Source organism: Anopheles cruzii, chromosome 3 (genome assembly GCF_943734635.1).
Source record: "Anopheles cruzii chromosome 3, idAnoCruzAS_RS32_06, whole genome shotgun sequence".
NCBI classification, from domain to species: Eukaryota; Metazoa; Arthropoda; class Insecta; order Diptera; family Culicidae; genus Anopheles; species Anopheles cruzii.
In genome coordinates, this window is record NC_069145.1 from 3,422,920 (window position 1) to 3,446,512 (window position 23,593).

General features: G+C 52.6%; 1 protein-coding gene across 1 annotated transcript in view; it reads left to right on the forward strand.

The window, feature by feature from the left end:
• The window catches only part of LOC128274889 (polyhomeotic-proximal chromatin protein-like), a 42,893-nt gene extending 22,908 nt beyond the window's left edge, over positions 1-19,985 (forward strand). The window contains exons 2-9 of the mRNA XM_053013229.1: positions 9,948-10,290; positions 10,339-11,791; positions 11,859-12,375; positions 12,441-12,624; positions 12,689-13,009; positions 13,094-14,201; positions 17,281-18,027; positions 18,122-19,985. Coding sequence (XP_052869189.1) covers positions 9,948-10,290; positions 10,339-11,791; positions 11,859-12,375; positions 12,441-12,624; positions 12,689-13,009; positions 13,094-14,201; positions 17,281-18,027; positions 18,122-18,954 — 5,506 coding nt within the window. The 3' untranslated portion in view covers positions 18,955-19,985. The remainder of the gene's footprint in view (positions 1-9,947; positions 10,291-10,338; positions 11,792-11,858; positions 12,376-12,440; positions 12,625-12,688; positions 13,010-13,093; positions 14,202-17,280; positions 18,028-18,121) is intronic.
• The last annotated feature ends 3,608 nt before the right edge of the window (positions 19,986-23,593 follow it).

Genomic DNA, 23,593 nt, shown 5'->3' on the forward strand with positions numbered 1-23,593 from the left:
TAATGCCAGGATCCTGACGCAGAGCCACGAAGAGGCGAGTGGCGAGTGATGCGGAAAATGTTTTGCATTGTGATACAAAAAATGTGCGATGCTATGGCTAAAAAATGAAATTGAAAAATCCTTCTTTCATCTTCTAAATATATGTCATCACCTTTAAAGTGATCACAATTTTAGGTGGTCCAAAAAGTTCTATTCTATGAACTAGGGCCTTCAAGGCACATTCCTCGTTTCGGCTCCTATCTCAATAATTGACTGTAGAAGGTGTCCACGAAGGAGCTGCCTCTTGGAAGGAAAGGACACCACGATGAAACTGTTTCCCGTAGTGCCACAACAGCAATGCCGCTGAAAGATTGGTGGCCTTTTTGGCCCTTACCCACACCATTATCCTTTGCGATTTTCGTAGGTAGGAAACAATACGCGAAAGGCCTTTGCTTTAACTCTAAACCCCCCCACACCCGATCCATGTCTAGCGTACGGTTTCGAAAGAGAAAAGGCCCAAGTATCCTTTGGGGTGGCCTGGGCGAAGTAACGGCCCAAAGAGGAGCTCCAAGGTGGTGTTAGTGCTCATAAATATTGGTTACTGCATAATATCCCTGCTTCCTTTTCACGCGAACTGTCTGTAAGAAGTCCGTTTTTGGGCGGAACGAGTCACAAAGGGTGCAACCTCTCCTGTTTCGTGGAATATTAATCCGGCGAGGGCTGAAAAAATCCTTAAAAATATCCATAATTTTCGCCTTCCCATCACTACTACTCCACGGCGCACTGCGTTTCCTGATTGGCCGGCCGGCGAGAGAATATCAAGTGAATTCCGTGATTTATGTGTGCACTCGCTCCGGCTCCCTATGGGACGCTTCTGCTTCCGGTGCTTGCCCGTTTTGTTTATCTAGTTTTTGTTTGGCTTCGCTCTTGTTGTGCAGAGGGACCACCACCACCAACGCACTATATGCCGGTTCATGTCTCTCGGCGGGGGGGAGGCGTATTGCAGACGGTGCAGTTAGAAGTTTTTGGCGCCATCCTCGACAAGCGTGCGCCATATGGGCGCAAAAAATGTATAGAGCAACGAGAGAGACAGAGAAAGAACGAGAAAGGTCGAGGACAGTGGCACAGAGGACATAACGTTTAATAGTAAAATCCCTTACGATAATTGGGTCATTCGCAAATATGGTGCCCCTCAAAGATCCAACGATTATCAATCACGCGCTGAATCACTGGCTGGCGCGTGGCACGTGGCCCGAAATCAATAGGATTTGTTCTGCGAAAGCCTCCAAAAACCGAAAAACCCCCCTACCATCGGTAGTCACCGATGCGTGCAGCATCTCCTCTGCATACGTGGCCGGCCCAGTTCTCCGGCGTCCACAATTTATTGGAAATTCCTTTCGCGCATCACATCCCCCCATCAAAGCCCTGGGCCTTCGCTCGAAAAAAAGGTGTTTATGCTGCCGTTTTCGAAGCAATTTATCAAATTTCGTCAATCATCGGGGGAGGGTCGACAGAAGGCGCACACACACACACGGCATCCAATGCATTTCGCACGCGCGCGCGCGCCGTGTGTGTGCGTAGCGCTCAGTAAGTGGTCTCTTAAAAAACACTTTTCTTTTCGTCGATGCCGTGGCCCCTTGGCGCTCCTCTTTGTGTTTCAATTCTTTTCGCCCCACCAAAAAAAAAAAAAAAATCGTTGGAAAATGTGCAGATTGGGCTGAAATAACCGGAAGTAACGCATCCTCACGACGCCAGCCAGCCACGCGGTGAATATCGAGAAAAAAAATCGGATTGGAAAATAGACGAAAGCATGCGTTAATAAAAGGGTTTCGCACAAGGGTTCACCGTCTCTCTCTCGTTCTCACTCTCGCTCTCTTTCCCTCCCAGGAAGACCGAAAATGTGCACAAAACTCTGGCTGGCGGCAGCGTTTCTTTTTTAACTGTTCCCCACTACACTTTCCATGGCGGCCATTTTCCCGTCCGCTTTTGCCCGCGTGTCTCCTGTGGGCCAAAGCCCGGAAAAAATTGAATCAAACTCTGGAATTGAGGAAGCCAACAACAACAGCAGCAAAAACGACGACGACGACTTTCGTCTGCCAAAAATGCACTTTTTCCCCCATTTTTTCCGTTGGGCCGTGCTCTCTCCGGTTGGCATGGCAACGACGGTGGCGGCAGCGACGGCTGCTGCTGCGTGCGCTGTGCGCGGCTGCCACCAAAGAGACGACCATCTTCGAAATTTCCCGGGAACGAATGGATTTTTCGGACGCGCCCCGTGCCCGGTCCCATTGGGCGACACGCGGCTAGGTGATGGATGCGTTTGCCAGCGCCATTTCCAGCGCGCCCAGTCCTGCTCAGCCACCTGGCGGCTCTGGAACCGGATGCGCGCAACAGAAAGCTTGCAACGAACATCGAAACGACGGCAAAGACGAGATGTGCTTTTGGACCGCGTCTTTTTTTTGGTCGTCACTCCCCAGCCCCTGGGTAACGGTCTTTTTGGCTTTGCCATCAACGGGGTATCGCTGTAGTTTTGTTTTGGTCCTTTTTCAGGTCCTCTCCGCTCTGAGGGGAATGGTCAAAGCGGGAACGGATTGTTTTTTCAGCGAAGCGATGTTTCAAAGGCAAACGAGAATAGGATTTGTCTTTCGCAAACTCTGTCTTCTTACGAAACTACAAAAATAAATATAAAATTGTCCGAAATTCATCTTGAAATTGTACACTCAACGTACAATTCAACTCAAGTGCACAGCTTGATAAAGGCAAGCCTGCTACGATTTCTACCCCGAGCAGTTTCCTACGGTTTACTCTCCTGATCGGTTTCAATTGTTCTACACATGTTCTACACATGTTCCAAATATGTTCTTAACATTACACTTTTGTAGTTGCTGTTGTCCCCCGATGGTTCAAGTTCCTTTAACTGTATGCTAAAATAGCAAAATGGCCAGTGAAAGAGAAATTTCTCATTTTCCCTGCCGTTTTCAATCCCGGAGCGCGCGCGTGCGGAGACTTTCCCTCAATCCCTTCGGTCATTTTTTTCCCTATACTTTCGGGCACGAACGAAACGAAATGGGACATAAAAAAGTAACGGCACAGGACACCAGCTGAGGGTTTTTTTGGTCCTCTTGGGTGGCCTGTGTCCTGCGCCTCTGCGGCGAGCAAAATGCTGTGCATCCCAATGCAGTGCCGAATTCGAACTCTCCCGAATGGTGGTACTGTCCTAAAGTTCGGGTCTAGCCTATTTTTAACACTCTGTCTCGGGGACAGAGGCAGCCAAAAAGGAAGTGGGCAAACCAAATGGGCGGGAAAAAAATCGTCCACCATTACGCAAAGTATTCCATCTCCTCCCCGCAGGTCAGGTCAGCAGCAGCTAGCCCCGGGGATTGGAAACTGGAGTTCAAATCGTCAAATTAGACAAAGGGTTGCGCATAAATTAACTCCCTCGCACACAACAACACCCCAAGCGAGCAGAGCGCGGCCACACACGAGGGAGACACTTTTTGTGTCGAAAACATTTATCGTGTTTCGCACAACACAAACCCTGCGACGAGAGAGAGTCCTGACAAAGCTTCACGAAAAAGAAGGAATTGGGAAACAAACAATAGAGCTGCTCGCAAATCCGAAGCATTTTGAGGCTCTCTTGATGTGCTGTGGCGTGGAAGGATAGGGAAAATAAATGAACTGGCCCCCATAACAATCCATTACGACGCCGGTCAGAGTTTGGCCCATTCCACCGCCTGTCACTTTGTGTCCAGAACTATATGAACTTCTGTGGGGATCAAGTAATGGCAATACTGTGGGATGCGAAATTCATTGCAACGTCCTGATACAACGAACATTATTTGGACACCATGAATGATGGTGATCTCCACGGGTGTGTGTCCTGACGTTTTGAGTTCTTTCCGCAATAAATCGCTTAGAACACTCAGACTCAGAATTTTTGGCGAATGATCGCCGCCGTCGAGTAACCGTCTCTGAGACCTCTCCCGATGGCGGTTCCTTGAAAGGAATACCGAAGCCACAGTCGATCGATCTCCCTCTCACACGGAGCGAACGGTTTGCCGCGATCGCCTAGAACCCGGGCGACGTTGGTTTCGGGGGGCCGCACAAGGCTGGACCGAAACCAGTTTTATTGTGGACACCTCGCTCTCTTTTTCTGGGACACCCTGGGTCCAAGGCGATGCCGCAGAGCAGCCGCAAGAAGCGGTGCTACTTCCCGCGATTCGTTGGTGTTGTAGCTGCTGCCCCTCAACTCTCCACGGGTCACAGATGAAGCAATTGTCTGCTGGGAGCAGCTTCGTTATGCTCAGGGTGCGAGTGAGATGAAGCCCCGGGCGTGACATTTTAAACCTCTGGCTGGCCGGCTGGCTGGCTGGCTGTGCTGTCTACTCTTCTCTCCGACACCGCTCGTCGTCGATCGATTCTCATCGGTTCGGCGGCCGCGCGTTTATGATCGCGCAGGCGTCGTAAAATTAATATTCAAAACGATCCTGTGGGGCGGTTGTCAGGGGGGAACACCAGGAGGACCCCGCGAGAGGAAGCAGATCGCGAGTCGCGCGAGTGATGGTCTCCATCGCGGTTGCGCACACCCCTTCTGCGCGCGCCGGACAAGGTGTTGATTCGAGGAGGTGACTCTCTCTCTCTGGTGAGCTTCTCGTTCGGCGGTTTGATTATTACATTTTTATTACCCTTCGGAACACCGTTAAAGTGGTGTAGAATTGACCAATTCTTGTCCCGTCTCTCGCTGTGAGGGGATGCCTTCCTGGCTTACGACGCACCCAGAACCCCAAAGCGGGGCGACAGACAGGAAACGGCGACGGGACTTTTAAAGCTATTCTGTTCGACTAATGCTCTAATAGACGGAACCGGTGCTGACCGTTGATGTCTCTCTGGTTTCGAATTCTCCAGCCTTTCGAAGCCATCCATAATCCATTTCCAATCGACATTCCCGCATCGCGGAGCCGCTTTTTTGTGCCGCCTTTACACAGACGGAGAGGCACACGACATAACGGGGAACGAGGGGGTTCGTCCGAGACGAGAGTTTACAAATTGTTCAATAATGATCCGATGGCTTTATTGCTTTTCGATGACAGCGACGGAGAAGCCCTGACAATCAGACTTGACAGGAGGCTGGGTGCTGGCTTGGGTTGGATCCCATTTTGTGCAAATTTTAACCTTTTTTGCGTGTTTCCGGCTGTCTGTCATTGGTTCGTCACAACGTTCTGCGTAACTAGAAAATTTTGGCCGCACCCAAAAGCTGTTTTTTAGCAGCCGTAACTTGACTTCTGAAATACTGGCTCACAAGAGCGCGACCAAAGTGAGGGGATGGTTCCAAAATGTGGAGCAAAAAAAGGCTAGAACTTCTCGTCTATAGACCATCATATCGAGTGAGTGCATCCTCCTAGAAAAGGGGCTCTGCGGGCATGTTTTGAACATTATTTGCCCTTCAGAGAGAGTCTGTACGTCTGTATCAGAGACAAGTTATCGGACACTATAAATACTGGAACCGAATGTGCGTTCTACAGCGTTTAAAATTAGGCTCACGTCACACACATGCCTTGCCGACCGAGAGAAAACGACGAGTGGATGTTGCTTCATCCCGTGCCGTCGTGTTCTGGTGGACCATTTTCCGATACTTCACAGCACCCCCAAATACTAGGGGTTCAATCATCTTTCTCTCACTCACCTACCTCACCTACCGACAGCCCAGGCTAGCTGGCTGGCTGGCATCTTTCGTCTACATGTCCCCCTGGGCGCGCAGGACACGGCAAAAAACGACGATAGGAGGCGCGCATCTGGGGACGGTGTTGTTGCTGTGTTGGACGCAATTTTGCATCGTTCCATGGGCCGCCTGACTGACTGGCGAAGCGCGTCCAGAGCTACACTTGTTCCTAGGCATGTCCTGTGGCCGGTCCATCCGTGTTGAAAGGGGTTTAGGTTAGTTTCTGTTCGCTGACCACTTTGAACGTGAATACTTTGCCGAGTTGCAAGAGGCGGCCCTTGTGTTTATCGGTAGTTTATTGACTAACGCGCCAGCCTGGTGAACTATCCAATGTTCCGGGGTGAACACATTCCATGGACGTGTTTCAAGCTGCTTTTGCTGGTTACGTGTCGTTTGAAGAAGGAGCATAATTTTACGAAACATTTGCAGTTAAAGAATTATTTAATTAAATTTCTACCTCTCTTATCACACTTATTGTTGCCTTCTGGTTGGAAGCTCCGTTTAGGTTGAGCTTGAATATGCTCCAACCCGAACCATGTGATTGCGGAGTCCTCAACATCGAGGGCACTCGGGGTGCGCCTACCCAAAGAATGGCCGGACCGTCGTTTCACAGACACTCCACGGCCAAGCGAAAGCGGGAGTCTGAACTAGTTACTTCCGGTTTAAGTGACGGGCGGGGGTTTAAATTATTGCCGGAACGAGAGTGGTCCAAATTCTATAAGGACACCACCGGGTGCGGCCACTGTTTGCGTTTGATACTTGGCGATACACAACCTACCAAGCTCCAAGTCCGGGTGGACGCTTTTTTGCATTGCAACGCACTCTCTTCCGCAGTGTTCTGCGGGGTCTCGAGCCCGTAGTCTGCAAAGTTTTGTTTACGATCCGATTTTTCCCGTTTGTTTTATTGCCATTTCCTTTCGCCTGCCCCGTTCCAGGCAGTCGCCAGAACGACCGTCCTAGTGTTGGCGTCCTTTAGGCGTTTTTCGGGAGGGTGTGAACTTTTCAATTCGCACTTCTTTTTTCATAATTTAGCCCCTCAATTGTTGCTCTCGCACAGGCTACAGGTTTTGCTGATGGCGGATGGCGCGCAGATGAACAATCAACAAATCAACACACGGCGCCTCGGTTTTATTTTACCGAGCCCCCCCGAGTGCGAATCCTCACTATTCTGCCGATTGGTTTACGGTGGGACCTCACCGTTTAGGACTGGACCCGCCTGGTAAAAGGGGGAAGGTTTGTAGAATGGCGTAAAAAGTTTATCGGCCGGTCGGTTCGTGCGTCTGTCCGTCATGGAGTGTGTATATTCAGCAGCAGCATTTGCCATTGGCATTTGCCATGAATTAATTGAATTTGTTGGGGCCCGTGTTGAACCTCTCTAATATTCGCATCATCACGCATTCGGTTGGAAGGATTTTTCTAAATGAGTTATCCTTATTTTGCCCCATTTGTTACTTAGGATTCAGTGGAATTGATTGAAAAATCGAAGCTCACAACCGCAGAGAGTCAACAGAGTGCGTACCCAAGTCTCGAGGCACACACTCACTCACGCACCGAGATTAGATAAAAGGCACAGAGGAAGGATTTGGCGTACAGATTGGGCGAAATGGGCGAAAAGTTTTCCAAAACCCAACTCTCTCGCATAGTAGACGCCCGAAAAAGAAGATGCCTTGTCACTATTCCGTCGTCACAGGACAAGGCAGTAGCGCGCACCCTTCGTGCTCTAGGGGCCACGAGCAACGTGTATCCTGTGGGCGAGAAGCAACACACCCACCGGGAGGGGGCTGCTGCTGACGTGCGCCCCTGGCTTGCGTGTTGCGTGTAGTGGCCTCTTTCTGCCCCACTGGAACCTCACCCAGACGATAATGGACGTGGTGTAGAGTGGTCTTCTCTTTCTGCCCACGACGATTTGTGTGTGTTTTGGATTTTCCCGTTCAATGGGGGCCGCCGGCGGGTGGTGTGCCGTACCGGGGGTGTCTGCACGAAGTGCAATCTCTTGCCCCACGGATTGTATCCGTTGACCTTTGGCACGCCGGGAGAGGCGAGACACTCCGCGGCGGCGAGTCCGTAACCTGACTTGGTCGGCGCGCAGGGTTCATGGTCCTTTTTTATGGTTTCTCCCGTCCCGTCCAGCGCCCGCCACACCGATCTTGGTGGTGGTGGCGGTTTAGTGCTCTGGTCGCGGGGCTCGTGAGGCCCCACCATTACTTCCTTAGCAATTGAGGAGGGAGCATCATTTTAGGCTTTAGATGTGTGTGTGTGGATGCAATCTCGTGCCGGGGGCAGGGGGAGGGGGCGAGCACTCCACCACCGGGGACGGATGCAGATTTTGTCTAATTGGTTCTTGTGCTGCTGTAATTTGCTGCAACCTGATAATTTGTGTGCACACCACCAAACGGGGTGGGGGAGACTTCCTGCAGGAGGACACATCGAAAAGTTGAGTCCTGCGCTTCTCGATGATGCAAAAGTTCAATATCTATTTTTAAAACTGCGCTGGCACTCGATGGATTTTTTATGACTTTTTATGTGCCCACAAAGGATGCTAACCTTCCCCTCCCACAGGAGTCAAAGGCCGGCCACAGAGACCGGTGTGTGGGGTGGGCAAAGAAAAAAGTAATGGCGGCGGCGGTAGTGGTAGTTCGAATAACTTCGTTTCATTAAAATAAGATGAGCTGAAATCCGATTACGGATTCGTTTTTCCTTACCCATCCCGCGGTGGCGGCGGCGGCAGTGGTGGAGCAGAGAGGACCGACCGTCCATCGTCGACCGATCGGAAAATTTACGATTATGGGCTCCTGCTCTGCTCTGCGATGGTTCCGTTCCGGGTCGAAATCGGTGAGTGCTGCTCTCTAGCGTTCACATCGAGAGTCCGACTCCCATTCCGAACTTCGAAGTCACTTTTTTATTTCTCTTTCATAAGCACATTATGACGGTAGCCTTTGGCCGACAGGAACTGCAAACTTTAAGCACCACTCACGCTCACTTAACTGTGTGTAACTTTTCGAAAACGAAAGATTTTTGTAGAAAATTCACTTAAAGTTCGCTCATCCCGCAAAGGTGGTGACCGATTTGGTCCAGGTCGAAGACGAAACTAAATGCGTGCGCGCTTTTCGATGTTTACTAGATCGGTTACGCGCTGTTCGGTGCTGGTTGCCCAATGGTTGCTTGATTATTTGGCGATGATATCCCGGGCAGAAACTTCACAAATTATTGCCACCGTGGCTTATCTTCGTTAAGTCACGTAAAGTGCCTTAATTGTCCCTACTTTCGACACTCTCTTACCGTTTACTGGTTTGTAATTCATTCCCTTTTTTGTTTCGTACGCTATCAGAGCGTTATTCCCTTGTGAACGAATTAACATGCACCGTTTGCGCCATTTGCTTAGGAAGGCTACCGAAACGTGGCGGTCGGGGACCAAACATACTCCAACATTCTCGGCCGCGATGTAGCGCGGCCAAAAAAGAGCGATGGAGAGGACCACTTTTTACGGACACCACTCTATGCTCCCTATGCCGTGCGTCGTCCGCCGTCTGGGCAGATGAGATCATTCCCAGACGGACGTGAGATGATGGTCCACATCGAGATACAAGAAACAAAACGGGAACAAACCCGGTGGGGCGCGCACTGGACCACGAGAGGGCAACGGTGGTGTCGCTTTCGCACTTTCGAATAATTCACGAATATGATCGCATAATTGCTCTTTTATGTTGCACCACCACCACCGGCACGTTTCCGCCTCACGGGGTCCATTCACGAATCGGCCGCAACCGGACCAAACGCGAAACTGGCAGCAAAAACGTGCACGGCTTTCGGTTTGGTGGCGCCTAACTCTTCACTTTTGGCGGAGAATGGGCGCTCGGGACGTGCCTGTTTGAAGTGTGCGGCTCGGCAAGCGTTTCGGCATCACTCGTGTGGGGAATTAGGGAGCGAGAGTGGCGAACGGTGGTTTTTTGTGTTGTACTGTCTAGGAATCTGCGGGAACTGGGAGAGAAGATGAATGCATCCTTCATCTCCTTCCGGTCTGATGCAATCTCAATTTTATCTCTTCCGTATCGCAATTTGGGATTCCGTTTTTCGTGTCGTTTTCTTTTTTCACTCACTTCTATTAATTACTTCACCCTCCCCGGGGGCTCATTTTGGTAGGATGATCCGCCGGGTTTAGTAACCGGATAACACACAGGAACAGGATGTTTTATTTGGCTCTAGTATGTGGATTGGTTTTATAATGAACTTTCACTTCTTTCTCTCGTTGTAGATCAGAGCATTACGATAATCTGAAGAAGCAGCAAGAAAAGTCGACAACCAACAACGCTGGCAGTAACAATAATAATCACGTGCGTGTCGGTTACAGCAGCAATTCGGTGGTTCCGCTGAAACCGAAACCTCGCTCGGATCAACAGGTTCCGGAAACGCAATCGGCACAGGCTCCTCCACCGCCACCACACACGGGGGGCGGCACTGCCAATAGCGGCAGCGGAGCTTCATCGTCCGCCACGCTCGTGACGATCGAGCTTCCGTGGAATCCGATCATCAAAGCCGGAGCCCAGTCTCCAGCGGCCGCATCGACCGCACCGACTTCGCTTTCGTCACTACCGGCCGTAACGGTTGGCGCTGGAACGGCCGCAGCCGGTCACGGTCAACAGCAGCAGCACCAGCAACGCTCTTCCCCGGCTCAACCGACAACCCCACTGCGTCCTGTGACGAGTGGTACGACGACGATCGTTCTGACCGGGAGCGGAACGGTTCCACCGGCCACGAGCAGCGATCGGTCGCTGAAGTGCCTCGAAACGCTAGCCGAAAAGGCGGGCATCACTTTTGACGATCAGTACGATTTCCTACCCACCGGCACGCTGGAGAAGTCCCAGAGCCCGGCCCAGGTGGCCCAGCAGACGTCGGTGCCGCTGCAACTGTCCCAGGAGCAGCTGTTCCAGTACCAGCAGCTCCAGGCGTACGGGGGCACGATCCAGGTGAAACAGGAGTACAACCCGGGCCCGACCGGGCAACCGACCGATCACCAGGCCCAGCAGCAGCACCAGCAGCAGCAGCACCAACAGCAGCAAGCGGTCCAGCAGCAGCAACAACAGCAGCAGCAGCAAGCGGCAGCCGCCGTCCAGCAGATGCAAGTGCTGGCCGAGGCAAGCGGAGTGGCTACGCCACAGAGTCCGCACCATGCGCAAACGCTACAGCAGCAGGCCGCCGCCCAGCAGCAACAGTCGGCAGCGGCGGCCGCCGCTGCCCTCAACACGATGTCCCCGCTGCAAGCGATGACCACCGGGCAGCAGCTTTCGTCCGCCGACTGGCAACACGGCCGGATGGTCGTCCAGCAACCGATCTCGAATGCGCAGTACCTGCAGCAACTGTACGGCACGCAACCGATCGTGTTCCCACCGCTCGGTGGCCAGCAGCAGTTCCAGCTGATCACGGCCTCGAAGCCGTTCCAAGGCACACCGCAAATGCTGACCACGACCACGGGCAAGCAGGTGATCGGTACGACCGGTGCCGGTAACTTCAACAGCCCGGCGTCCTTTACCTTCTTCTCGCCCCTGAGCGTCGTGAATTCGCAGCCGCAAGCGCAAACGCAAAACCTGCTGCCGGCACTGAGTGCGCAAACAGCCGTAGCAACTGCCGGCGGAGCGGGTACCAAAACCACCACACAGGCGGACGCTCAGAAGCAGCTACAGAATGCGGTGGCCGCGGCAGCCGCTGCCGGAACGGGCGCCGGCCAGAAGGTGCAACTACAGAAGCTGGGCACGGGCCTCGCGGGAATGGCCGGAGCTGCCGGTCAGCAAAACATTGCCACCCTGACACAGCAGCAAGCGGCAGCGGCCGGTGCCGCTGCAGCCGCCGGGCAGCAGTGTGTCCAGGTGTCGCAGTCTCCCATGCAGACGGCCCAACTGTTGAGCCCACTGCAGCAGCAGGGCGCACAGCAGATGCAATTCTCGACCCAGTGGCCACTGCAGAGTCAGATCTGGTCCACACCGAACGGGTTTGTCGCGTCGAACCCGATCATCATCCGGGGCACCAATCCGGACGGTACGCCGAACGTATTCATACAGAGCACCCAGCAGACGTTGCAGCAAGCTCCGCAAACTCACAATCGTAAGTGCACTGTGCGCGAGTCGATGCCGGGCGATATGCTGATCATACTTTTTGTCCTCCGTTTCAGAAGCACTTACACTGCCATGCACCACCATCGGTCAACCGCAGCCACAGCAACAACAGCAACAACAGCAGCAAGTGCAGCAGGGACCAACGGCTGGCGGCGCTCAGAACACAGGTCAACCGAACGTTCAGGGCGGGCAAGCGGGTCAGCTCACGGTCGGAGCGGGTGGAGCCCCCGGGATGGGAGCCGCTGGGTTGACGGTTACTTCACTGCCAAACCAGAAAGCTCTCACCACGGCACTCGGGGCACCGAAGACACCCCAACGGCCCCAGCTACTGCCGCAGGGGGCGTCCCCCATCCGGCCCTCGGTGTCGACGCAGACGGCTCAAGCGCAGCAGAATCTGCTCAACAAGAACAAGCTGCGCACCACCAAGCAACCGCTCGTACGGCCTGCCGGGCCCATTATCAAGACGGAGCTGGCCGCCAATGTGTCGACGGGTCAGAAGCTGGGACAAACCACCAACCAAGGCACGGTGACCGCCCAGCCACAGCTGCAACAGGTGGTTACCAGCAGTGGAAAGTAAGTTCCCTTCGGTTTTGGGTCAGGAACTCGTCCTCACTGGTGTCCGTTTCTTTCACTTTTAGGATGGTCTTGATGAATACCGGTGCGGCACTGAATCCTGCCGTGCTTAACATGCCCATACTGAGCGATGCCGGCAAGCAGCAGCAGCACCAGCAGTTGCAGCTACAGCAACAAATCAAAACAGCTCAGCAACAGCAACAGAATGCCAACCAGCAGCCGCAACACATTTTGCTCCATCAGCAGCAGGTAAGACAGTTACTGGTCCGTCGTAGGAATTCTTTACTCAAGCGTTCGGCGTGTCTTTCCTTAGGCCATGCTACAACAGCAAGTGATGCAGCAACAGCAAGTGCAACAGCACCAAGCACAACAGGCTGCCCAGCAGCAGATGCAGCAGCTGCAGCAACAATTCCTTCAGCAAGCGGCCGCAGCTGGCCAAGCGAATCAAACGACAGCCCAACTGCTGTCCAACGCGGCCCAGCAAGGCCAGCTGGTGCAGGCAACAGCCGCCGGTGGACAGCAACAGAACAACATCGTCCACCAGCTGCTGTTCCAGCAGGGCCAGCCCAATCAACCGGGGATGATGATCAACGTGTCGTCCGATGCGTTGTTGCAGCAGCAACAACAACAACAAGTCCAACAAGCTCAGCAACACCATCAGCAGCAGCAACAGCAGCATCATCAGCAGCAACAACAACAACAACAGCAGCAACAACAGCAGCAGCAACAGCAGCAACAACAACAACAACAGCAACAACAGCAGCAACAGCAGCAACAGCAACAGCAGCAGCAGCAACAGCAACAGCAACAGCAGCAGCAGAATGCCACTCTACAACAAATGGCGGCTGCCGGTCAGCAGACGGGCGGAGCCAAGGGTCAAATGATCATGACGGCAGCGCTCGGTCAGCCCGGCGGTGACCGTACAACGATTGTTTCGCAGAGTGGTCAAACGCTACATCTGGATCGTAACATGCTGCCGGTGTCGATCGCCAGCATGGCCGGTAATCCGATCGTGGTCACCAGCAACGGTACCACCATCTCGCCCATCCATCAGGCCAACCAAAGCAACAACGCCGGCGGTGCCCTGCATGCCGGGCATCACTCACAGATTCTCGTCTCCTCGATGCCCAGCTCCGTACACCACCAAGGACAGAATCCGATCGTGGCCATGACATCGCTTTCTGCCGGCCCGATGCCGGTGGCGTCGATCATCAGCTCCGGTGCGATCCCTTCGATCTCGTCGAGCGCCACAACGACGACCGCTTCGCTCGGTGTTGGCGGCCATCCGCAAGCGACGCTCATTTCGTCCGCCGGGGTTACCACAAACACCGGTGCCGGCGGCGGCGGTGTGTTGAAGGACAACGACACGAAGGCGATCAGTGTGGCGATGCACCAGCTGCAGCAGCTGTCCACGCCTCAGAAACAGCTGCAACAGCAGCAGCTACTGGATAGCATGAACGCGGCAAACATGCAGAACGCATATGCCTCGGCCATCGGTTCGCCGATGACCGGGGCACCGGCAGGGGGCGGCGCGATGATTGGGGGTACCATTATCCCCGTGTCGGCTGCTGGCGCTGGCACGATGGCGGCACTGATGACGTCGACGCAGGGAGGAAAAGTTTTCACCTCGATGGCATCGATTGGCGGTGGGTCGCAGCAGACCCATCACGTGTCCACGGCAGGAGGGGCCTCCTCGGGTGGTAAACTGGGCATGTTCCAATCACCAACGGCACAGCAGACTGCTCAGGCCATTAACGCAGCTGCTGCTGCTGCCGCGGATTCGAAGGATAAGACAGCGACCAGTGACGCGGCCAGTAGTGGAAAAGGTAAGATTGGGTTCTCATTTCCGCGACACCGGAAAGGCAGCTTTGTGCTGTGCTGTGCTTTAGCGCAGAACCTGAATTTATGTTTATTGACTCTCATGGATGCGTTGCCATTGGTTACGAATGCCGTTCACCTAATATTTGGTGAAAGTCGCCCGAGATTGCGACATGAGATCTTCACAGCAAACTCCATTAGCATTGGTGTATTGACTTTTGTCAAATTTACTATTTTGCCCCTTTTTGTGTTAATTCTTCTCATCGAAATGGTAAATGATAAAGCAAACCGCCTCGGATGGCCGGCCGGCCGGCCGGTGTGCTTCCAACCGGCTCATGGTCACGAACCTCCGTGGCGCGCAGCTTTATTTTAGTCGAACGATGAACTCTCTCCTCTTCGGCGGCGGTCGGGCTGGGCGGTGTTTGAATAATTAGCTTCAAGCTCTCGCGAAACCCCTTTGCAGCAAACGTGGCCGCGCCGCGTGCTTAGAGACCTTGAAAGCGAGGCACGCGAATTTAGACTCCCGTCCGCGGGTGGGGAGGAATTGAGTGATCGTTTTCGCGAGCGAATTAATTCGCCATTTTTCGCCTGCTCCAGCAGCGCTCACTCGGCGGTTGTGCTCGTCGGTTGCTGGCGCCGCGGGATCGGGTTTCCCGGTGGTTGGGCTGTTGCGATTCCGGGTGATGAGTGCACACGCTGCTGTGTGTGTGTGTGCGCGCGTGAAACACTATAAATCATTGGGGAGAAGAATGCAAAGCCCGGAGCGTACGGAAACACCACTGAGCCTACTATTTCGCAAAATTAGAGAGAAGAGCTCACTCACTGACGCAATAGAAGGAATCGTATCGTCGGGTTGCGGTGAGTTGGTCAGTGTATTAGTAGGCTTCGCTGTCACCGGCCAACAGGGCGCTCTGCTGTTATGGCCACTTCGTGTTTGTTTGTTAAATGTACCGCGAGCGGTGCGATTATCGTCCCATCACCGTCCGCGAGAGGAGAGTAAAGAGCGGCGTGCTAGTCAGTCAGTCAGTCAGTCGTACTGTAAACGTTCATCGCCGCCGTGTGCGCGTCGCCATGTCGCATTTACTGTCGTGTGGCCATATTTCATCGACGCACGGTTTGGAGCTGGATTTAGATACCCAAGGCATCAGCGGGTGGCATTCGAGGTGCGTTTTGGTTTCGCGGCTCTCGCGGCGCCGACACCGATGATGACGATGGATGGAAATTCTGTGTTCGAGTTGCCGCCGTGTGGTAGAAAGAGAAGCGTGATAAGAGTGTGATTGTGCGAGCGATAGAAACACAGCGCGAGAGAGAGAGGTGAAAAACGATGCAACAAACCGCTTACAATCCGCCGCTCCAAGTGCAAGGGCAAGGTCACGACCAGCACAACAATCCTAGTGAGTAGCTGGCACGGTGGTTGGTTGTTGGTGGTGGTGGTGGGGTGACACACTGATCGATATATCGAACAACTAACCCCCTCAGCTAGCCAGCAGCCGGCTCAGTGCAACATTTTGCTTTTCGCTCGTAAATGTCGGGGTTAGGGGAGAGAAATCACGAACGGCCAGTCATAGTGCCACTCTCCAGGGGTGGCAAACGGCACGTGCTCTGCTCGCTGTTTGGTTGGTAAAAAAGGGAAAAAGCCTGATTCACCATCAACCACCGTGAGCGTGGCACACAAGAACGACAACGACGTCACATCACGGTACGGGTGCTGTTGCACCATGGCATACTCTCTAACAAGAAAGGGATGCGCTACCTCGTGACGTCAATGAAAGGGTGCATTGGTTGCCGGAAGTGGTCGCACCGCGACATTTTGGGGTTTCCGTTGCTACCGCGGCAACCAAAACCAGGCAGGACGGGTGGTTTGTGGTGTCTTCGCGGGTGCCTTGTTTGTGTGTGTGTGTGGTGTGTTTTGGTTACAGTATTCTGAGAGAGAGCGAGCAAACGAGAGACTCTCGGGAAAATCATGTTTAAAAATTTCGCGCGAATTTCATCGTTCGGGGTTCGCCGCCGTTGAGGTTGCGTTTTGGTAAAATCGTTTTTCCGAATTTTGGATAAACATTCTCGTCTGTGACACACTGTGACAGTAAATGACAGATGAAGGTAGACGACGAGTAAATTCGAGCTGCTGCCCATCTGTAGCTTTGTTTTGTAAACATTGTGACGTGTGAGCACATCCTTGATTCAACATCCTTTATTAATCTGAAAAGCCGAAACAGCAGAAACGGTTAAAATTTAAGATATTTCCACTCTAATACTCTTCGTATCGCTGCGCTGCGAATTGCAAACATCTCTGATCTTCGAATCAATCAAAGCTACCTTCGCGATGAAGAGCATTGCGGTGCGGCAAATGGTGACTGCTACGGCGTTTGCAATTAATTTAGCTTTTGACACAACACACACACACAATATCGCGCGCCCCGCGATCACACCGCGAGTCATTAGAGTCATGTTGGTAGTGGCCCCCGTGTGTTTAGTGTAACGCGCCACAACCCCAAACGGTAGTGAGTGTGCGAGGAGAACATCATCATTGCCCGCCGGCATCCAGAGATCTTCGCCCTCTCGCGCTGTCCCGTTCTGCCTCTCACAGTTGGTTTGGTTCTCTCCTCCTAAGCCTTGCGTTTTCCGCGAACCGCGAGCAACATCACGGTTGACAGTCGCGCGATTGGCGAAGGTGCAAAACAGATGCACAAAGAGTCTCCTAACGGAAGCAGCGCGCTTTTCGCGGCTTGCTTTCTTTCGCTTCCGCGATCGGTGTCAGGCGCGTGCGAGACGGTTCACTTTGATCTATACACTCTCTTCGTGTGACTGTGTGTGACGGGAGCCGTCCGAGAAAGGTTTGCATCCATCATTGTCGGCGATTTTGACATTTGCGTTCGCCGCCGCCGGTGACTAGATCATGGAACGTTCATTCGCGACATCGAAGTAGGCAATAAATGGCTACCACCCCACACGTTTTGTTGGGGATTTATTGAAACTTCATCTTCCTCCCTCTGTGGATCACGATCGTGTCCGACTATCCCCATCTTTGACCGCTATTACGCTTACTGATCCGTTTCTCTCTTTCTCCCTCTCGCTCTCGTGTTTTAGATTCCGACACCGCGATGTCGGCAGCTGCTGCGGCGACGGACGGTACTTCCGATGCGCAATTAAATGGCTCCACGGCGATGGATAGCTCAGCGACACCGAACGGCGGCGGAAGCGGTATGCTGGTGGCGACGGGTGGTCTTCCACCACCGAGCGGTGGAACGGTGGCAATATCGACGTCAGCGGCCTCGCTGGTGCCACCGTCGTCCTTCTCTTCGCTCCCGGGAGTGGCCACCTTGAGCAACGTGTCGGGTACGGCACCGGGTTCGTCGCTTGCCGCAGATCAGCTGAAGGAAGGTGCAGTGGCAACGTCGGTCAGTTCCTCGGTAGCCACGGCAACCACCGGGAGCATTCCGGTCAGTTCGTCAACAACTATGACGAGCGGCGCTGGATCGACCGCGATCGCTACCGTCACGGGAACGTTGGCCGTTCCGGTGAGCAATATCGGTGCTAACGGTGTCCTGTCGACCGGTGGTGCCATCGCAACCAGCGGTAGCACCGCATCTTCGACCGCCACCAGCACGACATCCTCCGTGACGACGCAATCGAGTTCCTCCTCGCAAGGATTGCCACCGCCGGCGCCGCCGAAAGCCGGTACCACCACGGACAAGGGAGGCATCCCGAAGGCCACCATCAAACCGAACGTCCTGACGCACGTCATCGAGGGCTACGTGATACAGGAAGCGAACGAACCGTTTGCCGTACAGCGCCAGCGCTATCCGGAACGTGACAGTTCCGATGAACCAGCGAGTAAGTGGCCGTTGTTGGGCAAGAGTCTTCTCTACCATGCCCCCCGGGACGAGCGAATACTAATCATCTGTCCATTATACCTTTTCTTTCGCAGAAAAACGTTCCACAAACGAATCGAACTCGCCACTGGCCTCATTGAATGCTGCAACCACCGGTGGTAGCCCAACCATGGCTGCCGGTGCGGACACCGCCAACTGTGAAGTGTGCGGTAAGCAGGAACTGCGCAACAAAATGAAACGGAAACGTTTCTGCAGCGTGTCCTGTGCCCGTTCGGCCAAGCAGAACTCAACGGAACGGATCTCGACACCACCGGTGCAGAACGGGAATGCCGCTGTTCCGATGGTGGTCGACCCACCGCCAGTGATGAACGGAGGCCTAACGCTTCCTGGGCCGCCGGCTGCATCGGTCGATACGGTTGGGATGACTGGTCCACAGTTGGCCATGTTGAACACAGCACAGCCCATGGTGCGGCTCGATATGTTGAAGGATTCGCTGCTGCTACAGCAGCAGCAACAATCTGCCCTGCTAACGACGAGTAGTGTCGGCGCGATGGCGACCACTCCGCCAGTGGGCGGAATGCTGCTGGCCGATGTGTCCACTGCAGCGGGGACAACAACGCCAACACCGACCGGATTGGCTGCAGCGGCCGCTGCAGCCGCCGCCGCCAACGCCGAAGAAGGGTCCTCCATTCTGCGCTGGACCGTGCAGGACGTGTACGAGTTTATCCGCGGGTTGCCCAATTGCGCTGACTACGCCGAGGAGTTTGTGAACCAGGAAATCGACGGCCAGGCGCTGCTGCTGCTCAAGGAGAACCATCTCATGAGCACGATGGACATGAAGCTTGGGCCGGCGCTCAAGATTGTGGCCCGGGTGAATCTGATGAAGACGACCATTGCCGGACCGGACGGACAGCAACCGGTCGTTTAATGTCCACCACCGTGTATCGATAAGGTGTACATAGATAGCGCAGCGTAGCGAAAGAGAATATTGTTGTGTGTAGGGCTATTATTATTATCATTATTTGTGCGAACAAAATGGCCTCTCTTTTTCCCGGATCTGAGGACCGCCCGGCACACGTAGGTTATTTATTATCTTATGCTTAATCGTTATTAACCCACAGCAAGTGGGTTGTCGGCGGGAACTGAAAGTGCGTGCGGTAGTGCGCCGGCCGATTGTTGGGGAGGGGACACCTCGTGATCGACTCACGACAATATATTCGCTGTAAGATATCTGGGGGTGGGAGAGAACACAGCCCTGCGTTGGTGTGTTGTCGCAAGATTTCTCTCATTTAAAAGTAGGCCGCAGCAACAGGACGCAGGATTCTAGGGAACACAACACACGCGTCAATGCGAATGACCACAGAAACGCGGCGAAGGTCTTCAAACAGAAACATATTGTAAAAAGCGTTTCTGTTGATGCCAGGGAAAATGTTCATTTGTTTAGTGCAACTATTTTAGTCACGCTATTTGATAAAAGAAAGTAATCGCGTAAAAGCTGAACCAGCGAACGGATGAGAAGCGTGTGTGGCAGGCTCTTCTGCTATGTAAATAATAGGTCGTAAGAGAGGAGTACTCTTCAAGGAACTGAAACAAATAGTAGTAGTGCGCCAGTGGAGGTAACCCCAAACGCTTGAAGAGCGTAACTCTGAACAAGCAATGGTATGCTTGTTCCTTGTCATGTACAATATAGTTGGTAAGTGAAATCGTAAAATGCAAATTAATATAAGCCTCATACACCAGCGGAACACGCGAGCGAACGAGAACTCAAAACTTGTTCGTTGCAAACTAAAACCGAAAGAAACTCAGTGTCTTCTTTCGTTTGTAGTGCATTTATGTATGACAAAGTGGACATCAGTGGCAGCCTGGCGAGGACATTTTTAGTGTGCAAATATTAGGCCAGCTGGTGGCGGGGGAAGCGTTTTAGTTCAATGCGAAACCGAACGTGTTTTTTCTGCCGTTTTATTTCTCATGTTTTGGTATAAATAAATATCAAAGGAAAACTTGTAAAAAATCGACTAGATTCAGTATATTAGTTCAACAAACCTACGAAAGAAATGTTCAACACGCGCTATAGGAAACCTTTGGGAATTGGAGTTCTTTATCGCCAGCAAAAAGGGCCGCATAATGTGCCCTTTGCGGGGTGAATCGATGGAGTACGGGCTAGCTCGCTAATTTGTTCGGATTTGCGATTCCGGGTGTCGGATTCCGAAAGTTGAACGAATGGAACAGGGTCGCATGAACCGCTGTGGTCCGTCTGAATCACTCATCTCTTTCACTCCTTCCGAACCGATGATCTCTGCACCCTTAATAACGTGTCATTCTCTTTTTCTGTCTCTCCAGGAATGTGTGCTCATAGATAATCGTGAGGACTTAGCAGCAAAAGCGTGTTACGAGTGCTGAGAAAGCACGCCAACAATCTTATTCGAAAGTAACAGGGGCCCATAAGTGCGTAGCAGGTGGCGCGCCGAGCGGCCGAGTGAAGCTCGCACCGACAGACGTACGCGGCGGACTGAAAGTAATGGATCAAGAGTGTGTGTTTTGAATTTCAATTACGAATGGAACGTTCGCTGCGCGGCTGATGACTTGGCGCGTCTAATTGAACCGCATGGAGCGATGGACCTACACCGTTTTAAATTTGTTACCCATCGCAGTCCAAACATTTTTGGCCCGCAGTGTGTCACCAGACAATTATGTGATTCGTCTTTGTCACACTCCTTTTCGGGTGATCGGTGATCGATGCCGAAGAGACAGTAATCTCGCACATTTCACCTCTACCTACGGGTGACTCGCACGGTAAATACACAGAGAGAGAGAGAGATTAGGTTTGCGTCAAGGAAAGCTTTAGGTCTTTTGCCGGAATGTGTGCGCCATAGTGTCCAGCCAGTTACTGTCCAGTTACTGTCCACTATTGGGGTCAGTGAAAGCGAACCAATCCATGGCCCCAAATCATTGGGGCAATAAATATCGTTCGAAATAATATCACACTCTCCAAAACTGTCAAGGCGAAAGATGAGTAACTTTCGAGTACAACAAACAGTGTAATGGCTGCATCAGGTTCGGGAGGTTCTGTCCGAATTTGCAACGCAAAATTTGCCCCCACCCGAAAAGTGCTTGAAAAAACTTGGGGTCACTAAAGCACTAAACACCGGTGGCCATTAACGGCCATTCGCTCACTTATGGTCGCCCGTGGCCGGTTACGACATCCGCGTTTGGGAATGCGCGACACTCCGCCCGCGGATGGCTTCCACAGTTCGGCGGCAACACGTAATCATTAACACCACGTGAGAACGTGCGGTTGAGACAAAGAAAGCGCCCTCCACCGCCATTCATCCGCTTGTTCGCCCTCCGGCCAGCACGCACTTAGCTCAGGTGCTCAGGTTTCACGGTGTGACCCGCGGAGGGGGGCGTTGGTCCCTAACCCGGGGGCGCTCTGGTGAGAATTGTGCAACGAGCTGGAACAGGTAGTAGGGTTCGGGTGCGCCACAATCGACACCAGCCGTCGGCTTAGCGGTTGTTGCGTGGTGATGTCCCCGGGAGCATAGCGGGAGCACGGCGGAATTGAACCCCGCCTGGACCCGAGCGGTCCCGAGTTGTGTCCGTGCTGCTGGTAGTGACCTCGCCATTGGCCAGCTTACCTGCGACGGGGCCCGATGTCTTGATTTCGTTTCATTCATCAAACGGACCAGCCGAACAGGTCTGGCAGGTGTTGGTGGTATTGCCCGCTGAATGCCGCAAGGTCACAAGGTGGCGGCCAGAACTTGCCACTTCTTGATTAGCATAGAATGGGTGTTTCGCTGGAAAATTATTCGCTCTTCTTCTAATCTTCTAATCTCCGGTGGAGGCAATCCTAATTAGAGCTTTGTTTTTGAGAGAAATTTAAGAAAACCTTTGAAGGCGTCGATGGCCAATTTGAGGTGGTTTTAGGGCACTGCCTTGTTGGAACTCCATTCCTTTTAAGGTTCTACATACTCTCGAACTACGTGTCACGGGTCAAATCGATACAACTTTCGTCCCAAAACACGATCTAGCACCGATGTAATGGCTGCACTTTGGTGCGGACGTCCGTTAAATCTGTTTCCTTTTGCGAATTTTTGGTTAATCGTGTGAACCGCAAATATGTGCTTAATTCGCTGACCACTTCACGGTTCCCGACAATGGTCGTGTGAATGTTTTCCCATTTTTTCTCTTTGAGGCGGTCCCAGGCAAGGCCAACCAACCGGTGCGCCAAGTTTCTTGTGCGCCGTGGCAAGGACGTGGCAGGAAGGAAGAGAGCATTTATTCGCCGATCCTCCGCGACGGAAAGGGGAGCAGTTTGTGGTTTGAGGTTACGGATACTTTCCGACCATCATCATCCGTCCGTCCGTGCGAGGCGATGACGGCATGCGGGAACCTGAAACCCAAAACCCAGACCCAGAACGGGCGGCCTCGAACCTGGGCCTCGGATAGGAGAGATCGGTTCCTGTGTGAATTTTCCCGAATCTCGAATCCCAGGCCGTGCGGTTTGGCGGAGTGGAACTTTTCCGTGAGGCCACACGAGGAAAACAAGGGAATGACCGACCGGAGCTGGTGAAGAAGTCTGCCATTTAATAACCTTCCCGGAGAGCAGTGGCGTGGTGGTGGTCGCCCCCCGGGATGGGTGAAATGACCCCCGAAGTAAAATTGTGTTTGTTCCGGGTGTTCTTCTGTCGGGTAAGTTTTCGCGTGCGCCCTTCTTGGGACGGAGAAGAAAAGCTGACCGTATTTACCCAGGGCTAGGAAATGATTGATTACTAAAAATGGACACCGTATCTTGGGGACCCAAAAGCTACCAGCGGCGGTAATGGCGACGGCGGTGGGATCTGAGTTTTTCAAGGTTTTCCCCGGATAAGACCGAAGTTCAACGGTCCGAAGCGAAACCGAAAGAAATGGCTCGGTTTATAAATTGGCCAAAATATGCTCGGCAGTAAGTTGCTCCGCAGGGAGTGAATGAATATTCATTTGTGTGGCGAAAGTTCACAGGAAAAGGTTGAAATTGGCATTGAAAGTCGTCAAATTGCGCTTAGGTAAAGATTTGAACAAATCATCACAAAGCCATAGGATGGATGTCTCACCCTCGAAGTCGCTCATCTCACTTTCATCGGCTCACCAAATAAAAGTAAACAAGTTAAAGTTGATTAAAAGTAAAGTAAAGTTAAGATAAAAGTAAAGTTGGAAATTAAACGAATTGTCGCCAAGAATTTCTGTAGACTACAAGTTGACAGTTGACCGGTTTTGTATTGAAGAGTTTCGAGTTTTCTGTCGTATGGAACGAGGAAAAATATGGCATCCGAAACAATGGCCATTATGAGTTGTTCTTTTTTATTGTCAGATTTATTATTAGGGCTCTCAGGTAATTTAGGATCTTTTCTGCCAAACAAATATTTTTATGAGTGCACTCAAATTTTCATAAAAAGTTTACGGCGCAAGTACATTTTGCAGAGGTCAAGATACAAGAGTTGGCCAAATGGAGCAACCAAGTCTGGGGTGGGCCAATAGATCATCTTTACCGTTTTTATGGCCGGTTTTGCACGGTTTATGCCAGCGTATGT